General features: G+C 41.0%; 2 protein-coding genes across 2 annotated transcripts; both read right to left on the minus strand.

Moving 5' to 3' along the window:
- Nucleotides 1-1,328: 1,328 nt before the first annotated feature.
- On the minus strand, nt 1,329-3,733 carry LOC140231822 (protein SPEC3-like). Its single transcript, XM_072311977.1, has 3 exons — nt 3,505-3,733; nt 2,015-2,197; nt 1,329-1,542 (listed from the first exon to the last, which is right to left on the minus strand). The coding sequence occupies exons 1-3, from the start codon at nt 3,707-3,709 to the stop codon at nt 1,466-1,468; spliced, it is 465 nt and encodes a 154-aa protein (XP_072168078.1). The 5' UTR covers nt 3,710-3,733; the 3' UTR covers nt 1,329-1,465.
- A 9,490-nt stretch (nt 3,734-13,223) lies between these two features.
- LOC140245144 (uncharacterized) lies at nt 13,224-16,648 on the minus strand. Its single transcript, XM_072324777.1, has one exon. The coding sequence runs from the start codon at nt 16,488-16,490 to the stop codon at nt 13,224-13,226; it is 3,267 nt and encodes a 1,088-aa protein (XP_072180878.1). The 5' UTR covers nt 16,491-16,648.
- Nucleotides 16,649-24,936: the final 8,288 nt, after the last annotated feature.

The raw sequence follows: 24,936 nt of genomic DNA on the forward strand, positions 1-24,936 counted from the left end.
TTACAATTCAGCTTCACTCGCGCGTAACAAACAGCTTGAATGCATTTCAAACTCACACACAAACATGAAACTCCATCCAAATTAAACATTGCAAGGACACGATGACTCGCATACTGCATCTCCACTAGTAGACATGTCAAAATGATGAAAGATAGGTATCGTCTGATTTACATAAAAGATAATACACAATAGTGTACATTTATTTTCATGACAAACTTCAATAAAAATGAAAGACAACAGGGCCGTGGGATTCCGGCAGTAATAGAATCAGCCACACAAGGTGGTACACACGTTCGGGACACAACGCCGGCCGCTTGTATTCTATACCCGTTCTTCACAGCCTGACCACCTATTATCGTCCGTTCCTACGCCTAAAGTAAAAATTAATTTTAAAACCATTTCAGTATTCCCTGTGCAAGGTAGTGCCATTTGATAGAGTGGACGGAATTTTGATCGGGAGAGACTAAAATGGTATTGTTTATACAGCATGTAATGGTATTTGTATTTGGTACACAATAGATTCTAATGGCAATGAAGGCAATTACCACTCAATAAGACGTTATGAAAAGTCTCTTCGGGAAGTTTTCTAAAAGGAAAAATAAAAATGATTTCTGATAGCGGGAATAGCTTTATTCAGAGTTGGCCTACAGCATAGAAGTGATACTGAACTTAAAATATTTACAATGTTATATATACACAGTCCTACAAAGCCTTGTTCTAATCCTTTACTGTCACGAAAGTAACGGCATTGACAGAAAGACATACATAAAAATATCGCTAGCTTCGGCTGTTAAACTGCTTGAGAAATAGAGCTCATCTTATATTACATTCTGCGGTCCAAGCAGTAGCTCGAATCAGCACACAGGGAAAATGATGTTGCACTCCCAGTGGATGGAACCAATAACTACATTGCATAAGTCTGAGTAATAGTACGTCATGGGAATAGAAACACGCACTGTCGGTCTGCTTAATGTGAGAAATTGGTATTTTCTTTTGCAGTGAGCATTGCAAGATAACGAAACTCATACATGTTGCAATCTGTAAATTACATATTTTTTTTTTTTTTGCAGAATCTTATCAGAAATCACATGTATGAACTCATCATTCTGAAATCTTCACTCAGCCTTCGAATCAGAAATGCAAATAACATGCAACACACACACATGAACTATTCTTCGCAGTATGAAAATAATGTATGATGTGAGAGGGTGATAGCGACAGGACGGTGTCCGCACGACGCTGGTTCAAAGGTCGTGGCAAGGGTGCTCTTCCAGGAGTGGTAAACATCGATGGCATTGTTAAACATAACCCGCTCTCTCGTGTTGCTCCTGTCCATGTAACCCAGATGTGGAGGAAGCAGCAATGTGTTAGGTCTTCTCTCGAAATGTATTGTTCAAATATTTTTGTTAATTTTGCTGCTTTCCCCAAATCCCGCGTTGAGGAGATGACTTTGGTTGCTGGGTACTTAAGCCTTCACGACCGTTGCTCCGCCAGCCCCGGTGGTGACAACAGTGGTTCCGCCACCATCGGAGTGGTAGTCGGCTGTAGAGTGAGAAAAGAAAAGGAAATACCATAGTAAGTTGAGTGTCATGGGATATTTTTGCAATGTTTTTATGCAATTGGTTCACAAAACTGAATGTAAAAAAGTTCTATAAGAATGTTTGCATTATCTTACTGACGATAAACCTTATTGATATTGTTACAAAACTATCAAGTTCATGTCCCCCTATCCAGTACGATCATGTAATCTACTATTGATATTAACTCATCATCGTATGGGCAAGCGAAAACAAAAAGAAAGAACAAATATTGTTACTCAGTATTACGACCAATAATTGATATACTCTTGATATAATATCATCTTCGACGAAGGAAAGTTGTTGCACATGGGAATTCTAATTGAAAGTCTGTTCATTAGGGACCGTATGAGGGCGCTATGAGAGCACATGGGTTAGTGGTGATGGCTACGACTGGATGGCATCGAGAAACCAGCCGACACGGAGCTGACTCTTACCGGACATGCCCAGCATAGCAGCGCCCCACATGATGGACCAGATCCAGCCGAGGAGGAAGAACCAGACTGTGCCGAGCTGCAGGAGACCAACCCAGAAGTTGAGACACATTGTTCCCACCTTGCCGGCGCCATCTTGACCGGGGTTACCGCAGCAGAACACGGAGAATCCAGCCACTATCGTGCCTGCAGAAAACACGAAGCAAAAGCGAAAATGATAATAAAACAACTTTATCGGGAAAAGTGTTCAAGGAAGAAAACAGTAACCGAGAATGTGTAATATGCATATTCCTTTTGGTATAATATGAATTCAAAGAGATGCTTTTTCGGATGGGTAGAGCAAAAATGTTGCTTTCCTGCATTCACTGTGGGTTGCGCCATTCACATAATAGAGCGAAATTGGGGGGGGGGGGGGAGCTACCGGAAAGGGACATTGCAACAATTCTGCATCAAGAAATAACACTTTATTTGTATTGGAGTAATCTGGAATGTCTGCGATAGCTTATAGAGTCCCCTACACCCGCCCCCCCCCCCCCGCCTTTCCTTAACAATAGCATTCCAATTAACGTCATCGTAGCGCCAATGGCGGAGTGATCATTGTGCGCGAGTCGAGCGATTGCCTGGTTGCTATAGGCGCCGTATCGATCGTGTTGATAGTTTACGCGCGGTCACTATGGACACTGTAAGCCACACTTTCTCGTCGAACGCTCTTGGGATAAGGTTGGGTAATTCTTAACAAATTGATTAGGTTTCGATGAATAGGGCTCCGGATTCCCAGACTGCAGGGGGTGCAGGCTGTCAGATAACGTGGTTTTACGAAGCACAAAGACACGAATAGTTCCCCTGGTGGGGATAGGTGTATTTAGAGAAGCCATTGAAACGCAACATGGAAGATACGCTTAAACAGCTACAAATTTCCCTTTGCTTTTTCCATGCTTCGTCCACCTTTTTCCTCAGAGTAATATTCTGACATAATTATTGCTTCTTTAAGATCTTTTGGAATTTCTCCGTCGTACATTTCACGAGTTTACTAAGGGTACTCTTGCTGAAAGTTTTTTTTTTTCGCTTTTCCTCCCATTTCTGATTACCAATGGCAACGATCCCCACACCAATTTTTATTCCCACCTGTCTCTTTCTCTCGTCATTTCATTCTGCATTGTTTTTCCTACCATTTCTTTCTGTATACTTCCTTTTTACTGAATATTTTCGAGTCGCTTGGTTCTGATGAGTTTGGGAGTGTCAAGTAAGCTGCGATCAACACGTTCGTGGCATTAAATCAGCAACCACTTGATGGCGTAACAAATAGCTCTTTGGATCAACCATTTAAGACGCCTGGTAAAGTTGCAATAAAGGAAAAGTATGGTAGCAAGTGATGTGAGGGGTACCTTTACGAGTAAGGGTGAGTTAACCGAATAGATTTTATTACAGTTTAACGACGATTTTTATGAGCAAAGTGGAGATTTAAATGGGAGTTTTTAAAAAGTGAAACTTACCAATGCCGGGGAAGAAGATGTTGAGGAGCAGACAGAAGACGGCCATACCAATGTGCATGGCCGGGATGGCAGCTCGACAGGCGTTTTCCTTCTTCTCTGTCACGATCACGGTGGTGGTCGGTGCCGGGGCCGCTGGGGGTGCCATGACAATCGTGTTGTTGATCATGTTGTTGTTGTTGGTTGGAGGAGGGGCGCCATATCCCATCGGAGGTGGGGCGGGTTGCGAATATTGCGGTGGCGGTGCCTGCTCCTGGGGAGCACCGGGCATGGGCTGCACTTGAGCCATCTTGAAAGATCAAAGTTTTTCCTTAAGACGAGAGCGAGTGAACGTTAGTAAATTCCAAGACAGTGTTGGGAGCGCGTCTGATGAAGTCGAAGGCGCGGAGAGGAGTAAAAACGAGTTCGCCAGTGTTGTATTGTCGCCCCGTGTCCACGCAACAGCGTGGGAGTGTGTTTAGTGTTTGTTCGCTGAACCCTGTGGAGTATGCAGATGAGGGAAGGTTGTTTGCATAGAGACACCAAGCAACACGGACATACATTGATGGAACGAGCTATTGATGAATGAGTACTAAGTAATGGGACTGAGGGAAATTATTGATGCAGCCATGCTTTATTCACACACAAGGGCCAATAACACGAGGGGGGGGGGGGGGGGAGGCTTGTGTCTGTGTACGTGTGTGCACAGTATATTTGCGTTTGTGTTTGATTGTGTGGTATATACGTGTATTTGTATGCAGTGGCAATTGGAATGATGACTTTTAAACAGGTACCAGAGGAGGGAAACCTACACGATAAAGTTAAGCAAGGAGAAAGATCAGCTTATCAGTTTACAGGAACCTGATACGAAGTTTGCAAAAGATTCCAAACTGTCATATCAAACTGCCCTATCACCGAAACTTACGATGGAACTAAAAGTTATGCCTATTTCCTTCGTTTAAAATCAATTCAGATTGATATTTTACTATATTTGTATATTTCAACATCATGAGTAGTAATAACATAGCAGATAAAAGATGCTTACGAAACAAATGAAACAACAATACGGGAGAAATTAATTTACATTTCAAAACGAAAACTTGAATGACAACCAATTCTCTCGTGCTCACAAACAACTGATTTGCGAAGTGTGAAACGATTCAATATAGGCTATAGTCTTCTTGTGATTACACCCATTGCTAATAAAGATAAACTTTCTAAGTAAAGGTATCACAGGAAACGAATACACATAAGTAAATAGATAGGGAAAAGATACTGTTAGATGTTTCTTGAGTCTAAATAAGAAAGTCCAGTTTGTTTAGACTTGTCCAAACATGTTTTGTTAAAATGTGAATCAGCAGTCGTGATGTTACAAAATATATCTATATAGAGGGAGACAACCGATCAAAATCTTTCAATGCACATAATTCATACACACCTCTACTTTAATAACAATCACTTGATTTCATTAACAGTCAAATTTGGTCATCTTACTTTAAAAAAAATGGTGCTCCAGTTTCTTTAGCGTACGTGGGAATCACTGCGAGATTTATGAATTATCATAATCAATCATTATCAATCGGAAAATTCTGAATTATAATTTTTTTTTTCTAATTGCCTTGTCTTATATACAGTCATTCAAATTTGATAAAGGTGTGATTGATAGTTGGATATGTTTTCTTCGTATTATTGTCATCTCCAAAACATCACTGTTCCCTCATTAAAATAAACGCTATTTCCTTCACACATACGCGTGCGCGCGCGCACACACACACACACACACACACTCACAAATGTATTGACAAATCTATGATAAAAAGACATTTACCTTCTTTTATATTTCAGGTATAAGTAGTATAGATTGAGAATCATGAGATAAAAATGGAACTAATAATCAGAGTTGCATATTTTGTGGTCATGAATAAGTATGATGTATGTTTAAGCAGATACACTTTTCTTTTTACATAATTATATTATTCTTAACACACACGCACACACATATATTTTCTTTTCTTTTTTCATGATGGAAATCAATAAACTATTGAATTGAATTAAATTGAATATCGCACATATTTATAATTATACATATACACTTTGTATCTGTGAAAATATGAAGTGTGTGAGTTTGTGTATGCACTTTTGCATGACACGAATTGACAGATATGCGACAAGAACTTTAATATCCAGGTCACTACAACATGTATGTTTTATATGAAGAACCAATGTTCGCTTTTAAATTGATACAAGTGTCTCTGGAAAGTGTATGTAATCTAGTGAGGACATGTGAGTGAATTTAGTTGTCGCTTATACCATAAAATGGAATTGAGCAAATAGTATATAGTACTATATGGTACAGTGGACTCCCGTTATAAAGAAGCCCTCGGGAACGGCAGATTTCATTATCAAAATTTCATTATAACCGAACAAATAGACAATTAAAAAAAAACAAAAATATTGAGCAGATTATGTTACGGCCTGAATGTTAATTCGTTGTAACCGGAATTTCGTTATAACCGTGTTCGCTATAACGGGAGCGCACTGTAGTCATTCATATAAAACAACCGAAGAAACCCGAATAATATGGCAGCCAGGATTTTGGATTCTCCAAATAATAATACATTCAGGACATTCATGCTTGGAAAATTCTCTTGTTAAGAGAGTTAATCAAAATCGTGGATTTTGTCTCGCCAACCAACAGGTTTCTAATACCCTTACCAGCCTTTTGTAAAAATGACAGTCGCATTTTGAAGAGATTTCATTGGAGATTGAGAGTTTTTACGATGTACAAACAATAATGTTCAGCCCACTTTAGAAATAATAGGCGCATAGCATACATTCTTTTTGAATGAATAGTTGCAGATCAGACTAAGATTAAAGAGAAGAATCTGAAATAGGATTCTGTAAGGATTGTACCGTTTAGGCTTAGCTTTATAAGGAACAAGAGCATGAGGAGAAAGAATATTGTTCGCTTTTTCAACACTGATACAGAATACCACAATTACGCTTCTGGTTAAACATCTTTAAAGGCTGAAAATAACTAAGTAAAATTAAATGTGAATGTTAATAAGCAATTAACTATACGCCGTCAATGACTGTGAGTCTCCTCCGAAGGATTTTGTAATAGTGATGAAGTAATATTGCATCAAGATGACACCTACAAGCCATCCGGCTGCTGCGAGAGGACTCGCACAACCTCGAGATCGCCAGACACAACATCTGCTCCTTCCTGTAGTATAGATTTACTGATTGAATTCTGACTTAAGATGTTGTTGTTGTTGTTGCTGTTGTTTATGTTGTTGTTGTTGTTGTTGTTGTAACTATACACGGTGTTTAAAAATTACGTGAGCTCCAAGATAGGACATAAAATGGAGGCCCCGTGTGTGAGAGTCACTATACTCATGCATAGTAAAAGAGACCCGTTTCATTCACTCATCGCAAAGAGCAGGGTGCATAACCCCGGTGAAGTGGTCCCGCCTCACATCCATTCCAACTGGAAGCCATGGAAGACCAGCTAGTGCAGCTGAATATGGGCTACCCAGCCATATTCTTAGATTGGTGGGGGGGGGGGGGGGGGATAAAGCTGGATGTCGGGAGTGTATTTGCTCTGCATTGTAGGGATATCCATGTGACACACTGACATGATATAGTTCTCTGACCTCATCTGCACATTGAACGAGCTTCAACAGTGTGAAAAATGCAAATCACTCCGATTTATCTTAGAAACACGTCTCCTGAAATGAACCAAGAGAATAACAAAGAAACAAACAAACAAGCCATGCACAATTCAGCTACGTACCTGTATCTTCAATCGATTTCGTCCGTTACCTGTCAAGTGTCTATTATCTACCTTTTCTGACAAAGTCTTACTTAGCTTCGTTATAAGATAGTTTGACGCCTTGCGATAGTGAGTGAAATGAAATCATCTGTAAACATTCGTAGAGGAAACCTTTTGAGCAGCCAAACTTCGTGTTGACAAAGCCATTCCCCCGTAACATCCTTATATTGTGTAGCAATGATTGCTGAATCACAAACTACCGCCAGTCTCAGTGACACACTGTGACAATGGGAAGTAAAGTCAGTCGAAGGTAAGGTTCTGGATTTTAAGCATGAGAACCCGATGCGTACAGCAACCTTGGACAAGAAAGTTTTATACATCCTAACAACATGACATGCATGGTTACTTATATGCGTGTTGGAATTAAACTTATGTGAATGGCGCGCCCGTCTGCATGGTAGAGCAGTGCTACTGTTGAATGGATTCTCCGGATACAATTACGAAACCATATTTTCACCAGAGACTGAAAAAAACCCCGATTAGATAATGATATAGTCCTAATATGGCCGTAACATCCACGAGCCTATGTTCGATGCAAGCGCGCCGGAACACTTCTGGTTTTGGGGGGGGGGGGGGGGCAAAATCTCAACGGGGGCACATTGTGACGATGTGAGATCCTCGGCGCGTGAGCGAAGCGAATGAGCGGGGGGGGGGGGTGGAAAGGGGGATTACCCCCCCCCCCCCCACTGTAGGGAGCTTTTGTAAAACAGGGTACAAAAGTCGCGTTTATAGACCAAATTTCTAAGGAATTAAACATGGTGAAAATAATCAGTGCGAAGGACTGTGATTATTACATACGGGAGTACATAATAATGTGATGGTGTGAGATCCTCGGCGAGGGAGCGAAGTGACCGAGCAGGGGGAGGGTGTGGGAGGGGGGATACCCCCTCCCACGGTGGGGACTTTTTGTAAAAACAGAGTATAAAATTCGCGTTTATAGAGAATTAAAGCAAATTTCTGGGGAATTAACATGTTGAAAAAATCAGTTGGAAGGACTATGATCATAACATACGGGAGTACATTAATAATGTGATGGTGCGAGATCTTCGGCGAGGGAGCGAAGCGATCGAGCGGGGGGAGGGTGTGGGAGGGGGGATACCCCCTCCCACGGTAGGGACTTTTTGTAAAAACAGAGTATAAAAGTCGCTTTTATAGAGCGAGCCACTTTCACTTTGCAATTTATCTGAAATGTACTCATTAAAAGCTTAAACGTGATCGCATCGTTCGAACAATAAAAAATATTCTTATACTACTAGAAAGCAAAGAAGAAAATGAAATATGTAAGGTTTACTAAAGGTATGTTTCAGCGGGCACACTCGAGGACACGAGGCTACCATCTATACACAAAATTTACTCATAAGTTACTATTAGTGTATAGCCAATAATGTCTGTTGTTAGTGCACTTTCGACCCGTTGGGGGCGAAAAATTTTGCATTTTCAGTTATGAAATTACAACATTTAGACAAGAAATATGCCTTTATTGTTCATTTTGGTCTTTAAATCAGTGATTAATTATTTGTTACAGGGGGCACTTTGGGGGGGGGGGCAAAAACTCGTTTTGCCCCCCCAACATTTTGTTTGGGGGGGCAAGTGCCACCCCTGCCCCCCCGCTTCCGGCGCCCTTGGTTCGATGGCAGTATCATCAAAGTGTATATAAACCTACGTTTATAATAATGTGGACGTAATGTGAGGTTCCCGTATCAGTTGTATTGTTGGTATGCCTACTGTTCACTTGGTTTCAATATACTTGTTACTTAGTTGACGGGTCAACCCAAAGAATCTACCGTTGCACTGAATCGTATACAGGTCTGACTGAAATCAATTGGCTAGACGTGAAAACGATGCTATTGTTACAGACAAAGGAGGGTACACCAATGAATCAATGAACACTGTGTGAGGGGATTAGAAAAGTGACCTCTGCCCTTTTTATCCAGGCGTATTTCATTGCGATCGATGTATTGAGCGATTCCAACTAACGTGATAACATTCCTCTCGTGATAAAATGCAGTCAGTACTTGTCTACGTGCATATTCTGAGAAAGACTGAGTTTCAAACTTCTAAGTTTGATAGCACATGCGCATGAACTGAAACGCTGCCCGTACTAAATTCACAATTAAGACAACACAATTTATTTGTTGGATGCAAAGCACAGTCCAACCATTCATATCTATCTGGTATATAGGGACCTGAGTAATATACGTTTTCGTTTTCTACCTCGTATCTTCACCCCTCTGCTTAATTATCTCTTGCTTTCAAGAACACATATACACATGTAGCTCAAGCAAATATGTGTGTGACTACCTTTTAAGGGGGCAAACGAAAAAGAAAGAGAAAAGAACAGAGAGGGAGAGAGAGAGAGAGGGAGAAAGGGAGGGAGAGGGAGAGAAATATAAATAATTATGTCTGGCTTTGCTTCAGTCCGTTTATGATTAGTAAAATCTATAGGACGAAACAAAAACGATATTCCCCACCTATTCTTAGCGGTTGACCTTGCACGCAGCTGAGCGATGAATGGCTGCGTAATAGCAAAATAATATCTCAAGCGATATCCGTGTAGATTTGGCAAGCGCATGAGAGATGGTATCTCGACACGGTTGCCATAGTACTTGAACGCTTTAAAAAGGCCTGACCGGTTGTACCGTGCGCTGAAGCGAATTAAGCTAACAAAACATGAATATGAATACCGTAGTCCCTCTCACACTCAATCAATCCTCCCTTACCGTCACCCCCACACACACACACACATCACATTCAAACACATAGTTATTGTATTGATTGTGTGTGGGGGGGGGGGGTGGGGGAGAGGACACGGGATGGGGGGGGGGGGCGGACTAACCAACTGCGGGTCCATTCTCAGTCCATCAAACAATAATGAGGTTATGGTGAAGACCAATGTACAGTATGCTCGACCTTAATAGACTACTAGTATTCACTTTTATAGCTTGCAGCTCTCAAGTCGTGGCGTTCAAGAGAAGTTATGTCAGGCCGGATATTCACGTCTCCATGGCTTCCCCTTGTTTCTTTGGAGGAAGAACGTTACGCAATGAACGGATTAGCCATTATTATAGTTCTTATTCAACAGGTTGGCTCTGTCTGTAAGAACGACAGCATATATTCAGGATTCCTATTCAAGCAACGAGATATTCTATACAAAAATGGCGCAGCAGCTACGGCCCAATGATTACAACTGGGCAAACGTAGATGTGTCTTACATAGTAATAGTATTACTCTATAAGACACGGTTACCGCAGACATACACAGACACACCTTCACACAAGATGGCGGATTTTTTCTGGCGCTTAATGTATTAGGCAAAGATAGGCATGTAGAGTGATTACAGAGCTTGTGTTACACAGTAATTATGTAGGGGTTTTGTTTTTGTTTGTTTGTTTGTTTGTTTGTTTTTTTTTTTTAATGATGAAGACCCAGGGTTGCCACGTTCCTATTTTGTCCTGTCGCTTAAAACCCAAGCAGAAACTCAATTTCGAGATATACACATTTAACATTATGTTGGAAAGGTTGCACTAAACAAAGATTCGTACATTTTCAACCACGTTTCTTTATTACATTTAAGAGTGAAATCAATGACTTAAAGTATTTCCAAGTATAGCACTGCACAGCATTACTATACTACTTGTCCTTATTAGTGGTTAAGACCACGTGGACAAGACTGCGGGTTTCCCTGTGTCACAGAATTTGCCCGATTTCCATCCTTATATATGGAAATAAACGGAACAAAGAAATTTTCATAACCTCTGAGAACTGTTGGTAGGCTGTAACTCATACAAGATGAGACGGAGGAAACAATGTGCATTCAGTTAACTCAAATATTTTAATTGTCTATAACTGACTATTGGTTTTACAGCAAATTATAAAAAGAGAAAAAACGAACATAAAATTCTTTCTATTCAGTGGCTTTCTGGCTCTTAGGACTTTATTATGTTTAACTTAAATTGGACTTATTTCACCTCGATTATGCAACTCGCTGTCACGGATGTAAGTTGTTTGACGATGGCTTATGAAGACGACGTATGACGATGACGTACGACGGTGACAATGTCAGTCGATGACGATGTCGGTCGACGACGGGGCCCCGTTACGCTGGTGCTGGTATGGACTGTCGCGTGGTCTGTCGTAGCAACTCTTCGCGATTGCCGTTCGCGTGGTCGCTCTCCCGACGGACGTCTTAGCGGTGTCTCCTCAGCATCCAGGAATGAAGTTCAGTCGACAGTCTATGCTCCCTTACAGCCTCGGAGCTGGTCGACAGTCAACGACGCCTTTATGCAACTGCCTCTTGCAGTGTCAGTGGGCCCTTGACCCTTCGGGAAACCCGGAAACCCTTCAAATATCAAAATATTCAGATCACTTACAGCCAGAGCACTTGAGCACATTCATATTATCCTAATCAACGTTCAAATTACCTCGTTATAAATATACAAATGTATCTCAGCTCATGCAACCATAAATAACAACCATTCTATATTCTATATCACATATTAACTGAAGCGTTTAACAATATTCACTCTCAATTCGAATATCAGTTACACAAACGAATTATGCCAATTGAATACATAAACATTTCAGAATTAATGCACTTACCACTATCTGTGGGTATCTCTGGTTAATACTGACTGGGGTGGCGGCCCCTGTCACCGTTACCGAGTGGCCATTCTCATGCAATGTGTCACGGAGACAGCACCACAGCGTGATGTCCCCTTCAAGGCCTGATGTCATACTGCCGCTCCTTGCCACACATAGCACTACCGTGGCTCTACCGGGAGCGGTCTGGAATTTCTTCTATTGAAATGCTAAACAGTTTGCATCAATTTACATGCTTAAGTGCTAATTTACAAATTCCATGCAAATTGACCTCAGTGGAGGAGAGCGTCTGTCACTCCACTCGTGACAAATAACCCCCCATTTAAGATGACAGTCGCTCTGAAACAATAGCCTCATCTCTCTAATTAAAATCCAATGTCTGTAACAGGTAAGTACCTTCTCACCATTACTCTTCTAGATCAAAAACATTATACTCCTTATAACAATTCACTGCTTTATAACTTCACTCGTTGTGATACATGACAGACTACTGTTCCAAATATCGGCTGCTGTCCATGGAGACAGTTTATGTGTGTTTTCTATCAAACCAACAAACTCCACAGTATACTATACAATCTGATTTACTCAGTCAATTGGATAACATATAAACTTCATCATATCTCTTTTAACACTCTTTTGCATTATTATACCAGCCACAGTTCAATAATAAAATTACCCTTTTTCACCGCACAATACAAAATTGACACTTTCGGCTCAATTTCAACAGACTCTTCTTGTTGGCCAGTATAACATTGGAGAATATTAAGATACCTGTGCTAATCGCATATTGTGTGCATTAGCTGTTGCTACAAAATAAATTGTAATGTGCAAAACCTTCTTATGCACGGTATTATACCGGGGTGTCTGATTCAGAGCAATCAAATAATTTCAGAGACGTATGAGTCAACTGCATATCTTACCTCATACTCAGCATACATAATGTGTGTAATACTGTAGCTTTCCAATATACCTCCTAGCATACAATGTATATAACGATGAATTCATTGCAAAATTACATTCTGATTAACCCACATATAATAGAGATAACATGGGCTGTTTACACCTCTATTTCTACTCAGTAGGGCATCTGCTGAGGTAATCAGCCCCAACATTCTCTGAGCCTTTGATTACCTGTACACGATACTGATATGCCTGCAGTGCAAGCGCCCAGCGCATGACTCTTGGATTTTGCATTCGCGCGTGTGTTAGATGAGCAAGCGGGTAGTGGTCAGTTTGCAGCTGGAATGCTCGGCCATACAAAAAGTAAAAGAACTTTTTGACCGCCCACGCAAGAGCTGGACCCTCGCGCTCAGCGATTGGGTACACGCGCTCGCGTTTTAGCAGTTTTCGAGAAGCGTTTCGAGAAGAAGTTTTCGATGGCGTGCTCGATGATGTCGGTCCGTCCCGGGACATCGTTCATGACGTCCGAGAACTCCAGCAGGAGAGTCTTTACCTCCCTCATCTTCTCCTCATCTAGCTCGTCGTTGCACTTCACGTCATGCACGCCTTCCGACGCTTCGATGGAGGGAAATGAGATGGGCACCGATCCGTCATCATCTACCTGGTCGTCCACGACACTGACGTAGTTCGCCTCCAGTTGTCCCTGGTTTTCGCTCTCGACATCGTTGACTTTCTCGTCTTCTCTCCCAATGTACCGTTTCATAAGATTGGCGTGGTAGGTCCTTTCCTTGCCGTTCACTAGCAGTCGGTAATCGTCTCTGGCGATTCGCTGCACGACTTCGAATGGACCTCGCCATTGCATTTGCAGCTTATTCCTCGTCGTCGGTAACAGGAGTAGCACTTTGTCACCGCACTCGAAGCGTCTCTCCTTCGTCTTCACGTCGAAGTGTTTCTTGTACTTCCTTGATGCTTTGGACAGCTCCTCTTTGGCGAGTTCACACGTCTGTTCGAGTCGGTTTTGGAGGTCGATGACGTACTGGTACGTAGTCTTCGTTTCCTCCTCAGGGATCTCCTTAGTCCACAGCTCTTTTAGTACAGTCATGGGTCCTCTCACCACTCTGCCGTACATGAGTTCGAAAGGAGAAAAGCCAAGGCTTTCGTGAGGCACCTCTCGATATGCGAAGAGAAGAGCTGGCAGGAAGCGGTCCCAATCACGAGGTCGCTCCTGGCACATTCTCCTCAGCATCTGTTTCAACGTGCCGTTGAATCTCTCGCAGGCGCCGTTCGCCATCGGGTGGTATGGTGTCGTGTGAAATTGTTTCACTCCCAGGAGTTGAGCTGCTTCTTTCATCACACCTGAAACAAATTGAGTGCCGTTATCAGAGAGTATCTCATTAGGAATGCCTAACCTCGAGAACACTTCAACTAACGCCTCTGCTACTCGTTCTGCTTCGATTCGTGGTAACGCTACCGCCTCTGGGTATCTAGTTGCAAGATCGATTATCGTCAAGATATATCGATTCCCTCTCTCAGTGATCGGTTCAAGTGGTCCGATCAAATCGACCGCCACTCTGCGGAAACATGTATCAATCAACGGGGGGATGGTCAGGGGTACTTTCCCTATCTTACCCTTTGGCGTAGTGCGTTGACATGAATCGCATGATGCACAGTAACGCTTGACATCGGCGTGAATCCCTGGCCAATAGAAGTGGGCGAGAATCCGGTCAGCCGTCTTCTTCGTCTGCAGGTGACCTGCTAGAGGGGAGTCGTGAGCTAGTCGGAGTACTTCACTGCGATACGGCTGGGGCACCACTAGCTGCGTGAATATCTTTCCTCTCTCGACGTAGGGAGACCTGTATTCACGGAAGAGAAGATTGTCACGACAAAAATATCTGACCTCACTTCCTTTCCCTACAGCCTTAGCCTCACCTTTCTCCGCCAACTTTCGAAGTTTCTCCAGCGTAGCATCTCGTGCCTGCTCTCTGATCATCTCCTCCCTGGTTGCAGTGATCGTCGGCTGGTCTGCTGATCCTAGTCTCTTCCACGGCCGTTCCTTCGATTTCCTCATGCCTCTTGTCTCTACTGCTGCACTTTCGTTGGTTGTAGGTAGGGGTGTTGGTAACTGCTTCACACTCTCGTCAGTGTGGGGACGATCACGACTGTCGGAGGTCGTTATGATGCCGTTCTGCATTGTCCCTTTCGAAGACTCTGCTTCCGGGGACTCTGCCTCTGAACCGGAGGTCGTCATCTCGTCAGCTGACGGCTTCTCCCTAGCATCCTCTCCGCTCCATCCGATGTCCTCGTCGCCAGGCTGCCTAGCACCACTAACATTACCTATGATTAGATCGTAGATAGGATTCGTCATACATAAAGCATGTGTTGTTCCAACAAAGTATGGTGAATCGATTTCAACTTTTGCTAATGGCACTTTTCTCACAGTACCATCTATGAGCACACAAGTTTGAACCTCACCAGTCAGCTGAGACTCCTCTATCAGTTGACGTTTCACCACTACGGTGTTGCAACCAGTGTCTCTCAGCACCTTCACTCTTTTACCGTTTAACATACCTTCACATGTCGGCATGTCTGTGCCTACGTTACACCCACCACTAAGAAGGGGTAACTCGTGACCACACATCAGTTTAACAGAAGGTGTGCCACAAATATTCCCTCTCTCGTGAGCATCATGAGTAGGGCATACTCCTACCACACATGTTGCCCCCGTCTGTTTTGACTTTGGCACATACTGCTTGTTAGTAACTTTCGACTGGTCAGTTTTACGGTCTGGACACTTAGAAGCACAATGTCCTTGCTTACCACAGACAAAGCAACCCTGGTTGTCACGTGACGTAGCGCCCCCTTTCTTTGCTTGGCTTGCTTCGTTGCCCTGGTTACGAGACTTATTATCGTCGCGTGCGCGTTTACCGGAGCCGCCATGCCCGTGTGCGTCCCGATACCGATCTGCGATATCTGCCATCTCCTTCACCGATCGTGGGTTTCTTTCACGAATGAAAACAGATAATCCACGATCACAACATTCGAGCAGCTGTTCACGCACCGTTAGCTCTAGTAGCCCTTCATAGGACTTACTTGTACCCGACATCTCTACCCATCTAGTAGCATATCCGGTTATGCGTGTTGCAAATTGCCCAAATGATTCGCCCATTTTTTGCCGCGCCTCTCGAAAACGTTTGCGAAAGCCTTCTTCAGTTAGCGCAAACTGCCGCAAGAGTGTATCTTTCAGACTTTCATAGTCGTCGGCTTCATTTGCCGGTAAGAGAGCATAAACTTCTAAAGCGCGCCCGGTCAAAAGGTTCCCCAATGCAGGAGCCCAGCATTCCTCTGGCCACTGACTTTGTTTTGCATATCTCTCAAAGCGCAACAGATAAGCGTCCAAATCGTCAGAGTCAGCGCGAAACGCCGGCAAGCTTGGTAAGCTACTCCTTACACTATTTGTTCCCTTCACATTGACACTCCTATATTGAGCTATTTCTAACTCAATCCTCTTTTGCTTGGTTATTTCTTCCCTCTGTACCTGTCTTTCATCTCTTTCTAACTTTTCATCTCGTCTCTTTTCTTCGAGATACTTGTCTCTTTCAGTGCGGGCAAACTCCACTAGTTCTGCACCTTGCAGTCCACAATCTTTACCTAACTGTACGTACTTCTCTAATTCCATTGTGATATCTTATACACACAACATGAGGTTAAATGAATCACGTCTCAAATTCTTGTATGAATAATCCCTGCCAAGTTCTCTCCAGCGGACGAGCCCCCAATTGTCACAGAATTTGCCCGATTTCCATCCTTATATATGGAAATAAACGGAACAAAGAAATTTTCATAACCTCTGAGAACTGTTGGTAGGCTGTAACTCATACAAGATGAGACGGAGGAAACAATGTGCATTCAGTTAACTCAAATATTTTAATTGTCTATAACTGACTATTGGTTTTACAGCAAATTATAAAAAGAGAAAAAACGAACATAAAATTCTTTCTATTCAGTGGCTTTCTGGCTCTTAGGACTTTATTATGTTTAACTTAAATTGGACTTATTTCACCTCGATTATGCAACTCGCTGTCACGGATGTAAGTTGTTTGACGATGGCTTATGAAGACGACGTATGACGATGACGTACGACGGTGACAATGTCAGTCGATGACGATGTCGGTCGACGACGGGGCCCCGTTACGCTGGTGCTGGTATGGACTGTCGCGTGGTCTGTCGTAGCAACTCTTCGCGATTGCCGTTCGCGTGGTCGCTCTCCCGACGGACGTCTTAGCGGTGTCTCCTCAGCATCCAGGAATGAAGTTCAGTCGACAGTCTATGCTCCCTTACAGCCTCGGAGCTGGTCGACAGTCAACGACGCCTTTATGCAACTGCCTCTTGCAGTGTCAGTGGGCCCTTGACCCTTCGGGAAACCCGGAAACCCTTCAAATATCAAAATATTCAGATCACTTACAGCCAGAGCACTTGAGCACATTCATATTATCCTAATCAACGTTCAAATTACCTCGTTATAAATATACAAATGTATCTCAGCTCATGCAACCATAAATAACAACCATTCTATATTCTATATCACATATTAACTGAAGCGTTTAACAATATTCACTCTCAATTCGAATATCAGTTACACAAACGAATTATGCCAATTGAATACATAAACATTTCAGAATTAATGCACTTACCACTATCTGTGGGTATCTCTGGTTAATACTGACTGGGGTGGCGGCCCCTGTCACCGTTACCGAGTGGCCATTCTCATGCAATGTGTCACGGAGACAGCACCACAGCGTGATGTCCCCTTCAAGGCCTGATGTCATACTGCCGCTCCTTGCCACACATAGCACTACCGTGGCTCTACCGGGAGCGGTCTGGAATTTCTTCTATTGAAATGCTAAACAGTTTGCATCAATTTACATGCTTAAGTGCTAATTTACAAATTCCATGCAAATTGACCTCAGTGGAGGAGAGCGTCTGTCACTCCACTCGTGACACCCTGTATGCATGAGGTTCGAGTCCCAGCCCGGCAGAATTGGTCTACCCTTTGGCAGCCATGATATGATCACTGCCAATTAATTTTTTTCGGAGGAAACTGGTATAGCCCCGTGTGTAGGAGAGTCATACCCTGCACATAAAGGAACCGTCAGTCCCATTTCAAATTTCTTGCAAAGAGTAGGGCGAAATTCTGTTCAAACGTGGTCAAACGCAAAATCATCTGAAATATTCAGGTGGTGAGACGGGTTGACGATTCACTACCCCGGCAGCTAGGATAATGGCAAAGAATTAATAATGATCATAAAACATTAACAAACTAGGATATCATGCAAGAGATGCTTTTAGTAGATATCTATCTGTGTACTGAGCAGATATTCCTTCCTTCCCATTTTCTTCCTTTCTTTCTTTTTTGTCATGTCAACGTCACATAATAATAAGCAAGACCTGTATATAAGATTATCAATATATTGGAAAATAATTTCCCAGATCGCGAAAACAAAATTCGGTTTGTTTGTTTGTTGGTGATCTCATTATCTTTCAACAATTATTAAATCGATGTATTTTTTTTTTTGTTGTTGCCATGGAGAGAAAGTGAAAACACAACAATAAATCACTCCAAATACAACAAGAGCACCACTATTATGACTTCATTATTTATGAACAGTCGTGCAACATATGGTACGCGCTGCCTTGAAAGTTGCCAAATTCACCTGTCGCTATACAGTGTGCTATTCTCTCGTTTCCATTTCAGTCCTCTCCTTATTATAAAATGATAGTTTGCTATTGATCAGCGAGCGACAGCAGTGCCTTAGCATTTCAACGACACCTTCCATTTCCTCCAGACGTTATGAATCTCCTTTCTATATATAGATCCACTAAAATGCTAATGTAAATCAACTCTCGAATTAAAGATCATAAGCATTATAAGAGAAGCTTAAAGAGGAAATCCAGTCCAAACATAAGTTAGTCTGATAAAAAGATTAAAATTCTACGAGTTCAACGGTAAAAATTTGACTGAAATCGGATGAAAACTAAGGAAGTTATGACATTTTGAAGTTTTGATAGTTTCTCCAAAACAGTTCTTGTATAGTGGGTATGAATATGCAAATGAGTGAGCGAACCATGTCCTACCCTCACAATTTTGCATTGATCGTGCACAAAAAAAAAAAAAAATGTCAAAAATTCAATGTTTCTGTTATTGAAGTCTGAAACATGACGTTATTCCTGGTTGAATAACTTCAGAATAGTGATCAGTTATTATACTTATATGAGAAGTTGAGCCTCGGGCATAATTGCGTTTGAAGGAAAAACAGAAAATTTCGAAATCTTATGTACAAACTATAATAAGGTAAGTTGTGAGGGAATGACATGCTCACTTTGCCATTTGCATATTCATATTGACTGTTCAAGAACGGCTTCCCCCCAAAATAGCGAAACTTCAAAATGTCATAACTTCCTTGTTTTTCAAATTTATACCTTTGAACTCATATATTTTACTCTTTCCTATCAGACTAACTTATATTTGGACTGGATTTTCCCTTTAATTACAATAAGAAGAGATTTTAGATTTTCAGTGATATTGATGGTCAAGACGTGTTGTATCCCAGTGCACTTGGATTGATAGTACCATGGAAGTTAAAGTCTCCCTCAATATTTACACAACTTTTTAGTAAGTTTAAAACTTTTCTCGTATACAAATATTGTAAAGGGAATTTAAAAAATATGTATATATTTTCGCGTTTCAAGTTATCTTAGCACAGAAATTTCAACTCTTTTTTTACGAGAGCTGGAAGTTTCAGAGTCATAAACCATGGAAAAGACGACTATTTTATAATTTTGTGTAGGAATGAAGTGCTTTGCCTTATTCTTTTTTGTATAATTAGCAAAGTTGTTTCCGAATAAATTCAATTTGATTTGACTTAATTCAAATGTCATTTTCATTTTTCGACAGATCATAACACACACTTAAATCGTTCTTGCTGTAACAAAGGAATGATTTGGACGATACATTGCGAGATGAACAGCTTAAACACAATATAGCGAAACATGATAACAAAACATTGTGATAACGAAATACTCAGTAAAGCGAACAGTCGTTATTTACGTAATGTTTACGGTAATGGAGATCGAGGAACCCGCTAAAAAGACGGGTCTACGGCAATACATCCCAAGGGCAATTATCCCGGACCCTCCCCCGACCCTTACCTTAATCCCAATTCTGAACGTAATCCTAACCCTAACCCAAACTCTAACCCTAAACCTAACTATAACTCTAATCTTTTATATACTCTAACCTTATCACTAACCAGTATTTAGCCGGGGGAGGGGGGGGGGGGGTAATTGCCCTGATAAGATACTAATTGTAGTATGTGGGAGCCACTGAAGATGATAATCAGTACAAAAATAAGTTCTGAAGCCCACCATAAAGACGAGACTACCAAGAGAAGACACAAGAAGACTACAAGAGACAAATGAATACAGAAGAGACAGCGACATGCAGTATACACCGAGAAATTGAAAAGGGAGCTTGAAAAGGGAGCGATAGATAGGAATACAAATATGTGGAGAGACAGCATTTAACTCCATATTCATATTTGTCTGACTTTGATGAGTCATCCGCCATCCCATTAGCTTGACTTCACTCTCTTTATCAAAGGAAGCTTTAATGGATTACTATTTTCCTCTTCCGAACCGAATATTTCATCGATAAAATGATCATGATCTTCTTCCTTTCTGAGCTTCGCCTTAATAGAATAGCAATCGTATCCAATTTCACCCTATACGCTAACATTATACGCCAGCAGAAAATGTGATCAGAATAGCGATTTTTTTACAGCGATATGCACCTTTTCATTGCTATGTACTCTTCATCACACTGTCAATAGCACCCCATCTTCGCACAAATCCACCATAAAAGTTATTAAAACCCTTTTCTCCTTCGTGTCATTGACGATATTGTATATAGATTCATGTGACCTCACACGTAGTTTGTTTGGATTTCGTGCAATGGTATTGTACAAAAACACATTTGTCTGTCTCGTTCGCAAAGGAAACTGCTTACGCACACCAGCGCCAACAGCTCAACTGAGAGATCCGGCAGGGGTGTGGCATCAGGTTATGCTAACTCAGAAATGCATCCCTTGTTCAAATTGATAATTTCCTTTTTTTACTCGGAAAACTTGCTATTATTGCACAAGCTTTGCTTCAAATGCAAGTTAACTCCATATTCGTTACTAAACTAGTACTTTTTCAGCTCAAAGTGATTTCATGAAGAACAAATGATTTGTATATTACGTGGGTTCATATTATGTGCTTGAAGTTACAAGTATGATGTATATGAAATACCAAAACATTGGCCAAAAATAATGACGACATATATATATATATATATATATATATATATATATATATATATATATATATATATATATATAAAGAGTAAAAACAGTCGTATAAACATCGCAGAAGCCAAAAAATTGGACCGACCTTTGATAAAGGTCTTTGACCGAAAACGTCAGTCCAATTTTTTGGCTCCTGCGGTGTTTATACGACTGTTTTTACTCTTGATATCCACTACACACCGACGCAGAACTTTCATATTTTGATTATGTATTTACAACAAAGCAACGGGGGACATTTATAGTGGCTACATGACTGATACTTCTGCTTATTGAAGTCTTGTGGAACTATTCAATATTACAACTTACTTTGATAAGTCTGCTGTGGGAAAATTTCAACCTTTCTAATTATTTTTGTACACTTTATCAAAATGATCAAAGTAAAGCTGATCTCGGAGTATTCATCTTAATTCTAAACTAACGTCGAACAAAAATGGCAACATTCATTTCAGAACGCACCAAAACCACGAGGACGAGCTTCGAAATAAATTCAATGTTCAAGGGGAGCTTTCGAGTCCCTGCTTCCCCGGTAGTCAATGTAATATTCGACCATGCTTTGCCTTCCCTGCCCCTAGGAACGACACCTGCCCTGCAGTTTGGTCCAATCTAATTTTGGACTCGTAGAAGAAGATGAAAATGTATGATAAAATGCATATTATGGACAAAAGATTCCCCATTCATCCATTCAAACTCATTAAAAAGAGTATGGTACAAGAGGTAAAAGTTCCTCACTTTAAAGAGCCGCACGCACTATCATGCCGAAAAGCCGCCACCAAAATAAGAGTGTATCCTTTTCCCACGCAGACGTGCACGTAAGCCATGGTAAGCAAAAAGCAATAATGTTTATATGTATGTCTTTCCGGGGCTTTTTGCTCTTGCTCACAATAACACAACAAATTTCTCTACAATTCCACCCTCATCGAGCCTCTGCTAATAGCTCACGTGGAATTTTTCGACGAAGCCCTGACAGTACAAACTGCATGCATGGGCGGTTATGACGTTGCATTGTATCCACACATTATAATCAAAATAATGTTCCTTTGTAAGAATTCTAATACATTCCAGCAGCTACAATTGGAACTTTGAGGTAGTGCAGCATGTTGTACCCCATGACCCCATGGTGAGCAAAGATATTTATAGAAGGGATTGGAATGCCTGCCTGTGATAAAGCTGATAACCCAATGAGAGACATAACTGTGTAAAAATTATGATCTGTAGGTTTTTTCAAAGGCGTAGCATATAGCAGGGATCACGTATTGACAAAAGGGGAAACATAGTTTAATATACATGTACTTTCGTTGGTTAAAGTGTGACGCTATAATGGTGTGACTTTACGCCTTTTATCGTCACATTGCAACCCCTCCCCCCCCCCCAAAAAAAAAGCACTCAACGAAATTAGCGTTCTGCATTTATGATTTCACGTGTTTTTCATGAGGGGAAAAATCCTATGCCAACAGAATAAATACTATAATACATAGGTGTAAAAGCAAAATAATGGTCTAGAGTTGCCAGTTCTATGTGTTCCAATTATTTACACTGATGGTATATATATATATATATATATATATATATATATATATATATATATATATATATATATATATATATATATATATATATATAGTGTGAGTCGTGTGTCTTCAGCTAATGATGAACCCCTGGGTCGTCGCATCTTTTTGGAGTGTGTATGTAAACGAGAGTAAAGAGGCGGTAGACGTTGCTTAATCCTCACAAGTGATTTTACTTAAGCTTTCGGGCTTCCTGCCCTTTGTCAAGACTGGGGACAAGATACAAAACATGGATATCATATACAAATAGAAAATAATAATGATGATCAAAACAATAGCGGAACTGATAACTACAGTGAAAGAGGCAGAGACGGCAGGGAATAATTACATATACACTCCCACCTATTGAAATTGAAATAGTTAAGATAAGATCTGTGAATGAATGCTACAGAAATATGAAGGAACCTATACTTAAAAGCGAGCCTGTTCAGCGTAGGTCCCGGTTATTGCTTTCTATTACTTTATATGGAAATGAAATCATCTGAATTGAAAATTGAAGGTATTCTGAAGAATTTTTGCTATCTCGTAAATGTTGTGGGAAATATATTTGTGTGATCCAGTTACAATGCTACAATAATGTTATGCGACAATGATACTCATTGCACATCAAGGAGATCACACATAGTCGCATTTAGCTGGACTGATCCTTCACAAAAACCAGGTCCTTCGTCTAGACTTCTTGGGGCCAGAGCTTAAGCCGTTTCCAGATCACATTTTGACTGTGTTGAGAAAATCCAAAAGCCCTGTTATGTGAGCGAGAATAGAGGACAAATCTTCTTAGAATTTGGACACAATGCACCAGCCTCCGAGTCCGGCAAATTGCATAAAAGATCATAGTTTGGGAAGATGCCCATGCAGGTAAGAAAGCACCCGTAACATTTACTAATGCTGGCGCTATAGAGATACGCCATTATGTTTCTTGCCGTGCTGGTCATTTTCTCAAACATTTTTTTCAGGACAAAACTTACTCCAACTAACGTATTGCAAAAACAATTATCAGGTTGTATATCTCAGACTCACACAAACAGCAGTAGTTATATACAAATTAGGTCAAGTGTGCCGTCCCTGCTGGAAAGAACACATTGTTCCACAGTGGTAGAAACACAGTGTGAACACAGTGTGAAATCTCTTAACACTGTTAAAACACTGTTTTTAAAATGTGAACATAATGTGAGTCATCAATTCACAGTGTGAAACAAAGCATTACTATGTGAACACTGTGAAAAACACACCACAGTGTGAAATCATCTTCACATTGTTAAATTCGAGCGTTTTCACATAGTCGACTATGAACACACTGTGAAAACTCTGTGGGACACTGTGTTCTTTCCAGTAGGGGTAGAAAATGGCTATAGCAATGAAAATGATTATAGTGACAATGACGACGTTCATCAGGCATTTTCATAATGCTTTTTCAATTTGTAAATGGAAAGATAAAAATAAATCCAATACAGGATTACCAGCACAAGATATAGATCAACATATTCATAACATGAAGCAGGAGATTTGTCTAATAAATGTGACTCTGTGTGTGTGTGTGTGTGTGTGTGTGTGCACCTCCGTGGACACCGTGGACTTCCAGATTTGCAAGCTTTGATTTTGGGAGGCAAAGTGTTCCATTATATCTCGAGAGGATTTAACATGATGCACTCTTTGTGATGTTGTTTTGGAACAGTCATATCTGATTGCGTTTCTGGCAATGTGACTTATCAATGTTTTATGTTGAAGCTGTTTGATGATAACGTTGGAAACTGCCCATCGAAACGAGAAGGATACAGTCACACATGGTATTGTAAATAATTATCATAAGTATGTTTAAATGGTAAGATATAAGATTTTTAATGATTTTATATTTTCCTTTTGCATTCAGTTATTTCTCTGTACTTGATTTAATAAAATCTAATGTAAAAATATGATGCAACATTCAAGCTCAATGAGAAGCTTACGTAATGAGTTAGAAGTGACCGTAGATCCTACATACACTACATACTCCAAACGCAAAATCATCAGATGAACATGGGTTCCAGACTATACTAAAACACCAACAGTGTTTACGACAACCATACAACCGAGGTACCCGACAAAGAATAATTAAAGAGATTTCATTAAATTGCTGTATTGCCAACAATTACTCAGATCATACCATGCATTATAG

Source organism: Diadema setosum, chromosome 1 (genome assembly GCF_964275005.1).
Source record: "Diadema setosum chromosome 1, eeDiaSeto1, whole genome shotgun sequence".
Taxonomy (NCBI): domain Eukaryota; kingdom Metazoa; phylum Echinodermata; class Echinoidea; order Diadematoida; family Diadematidae; genus Diadema; species Diadema setosum.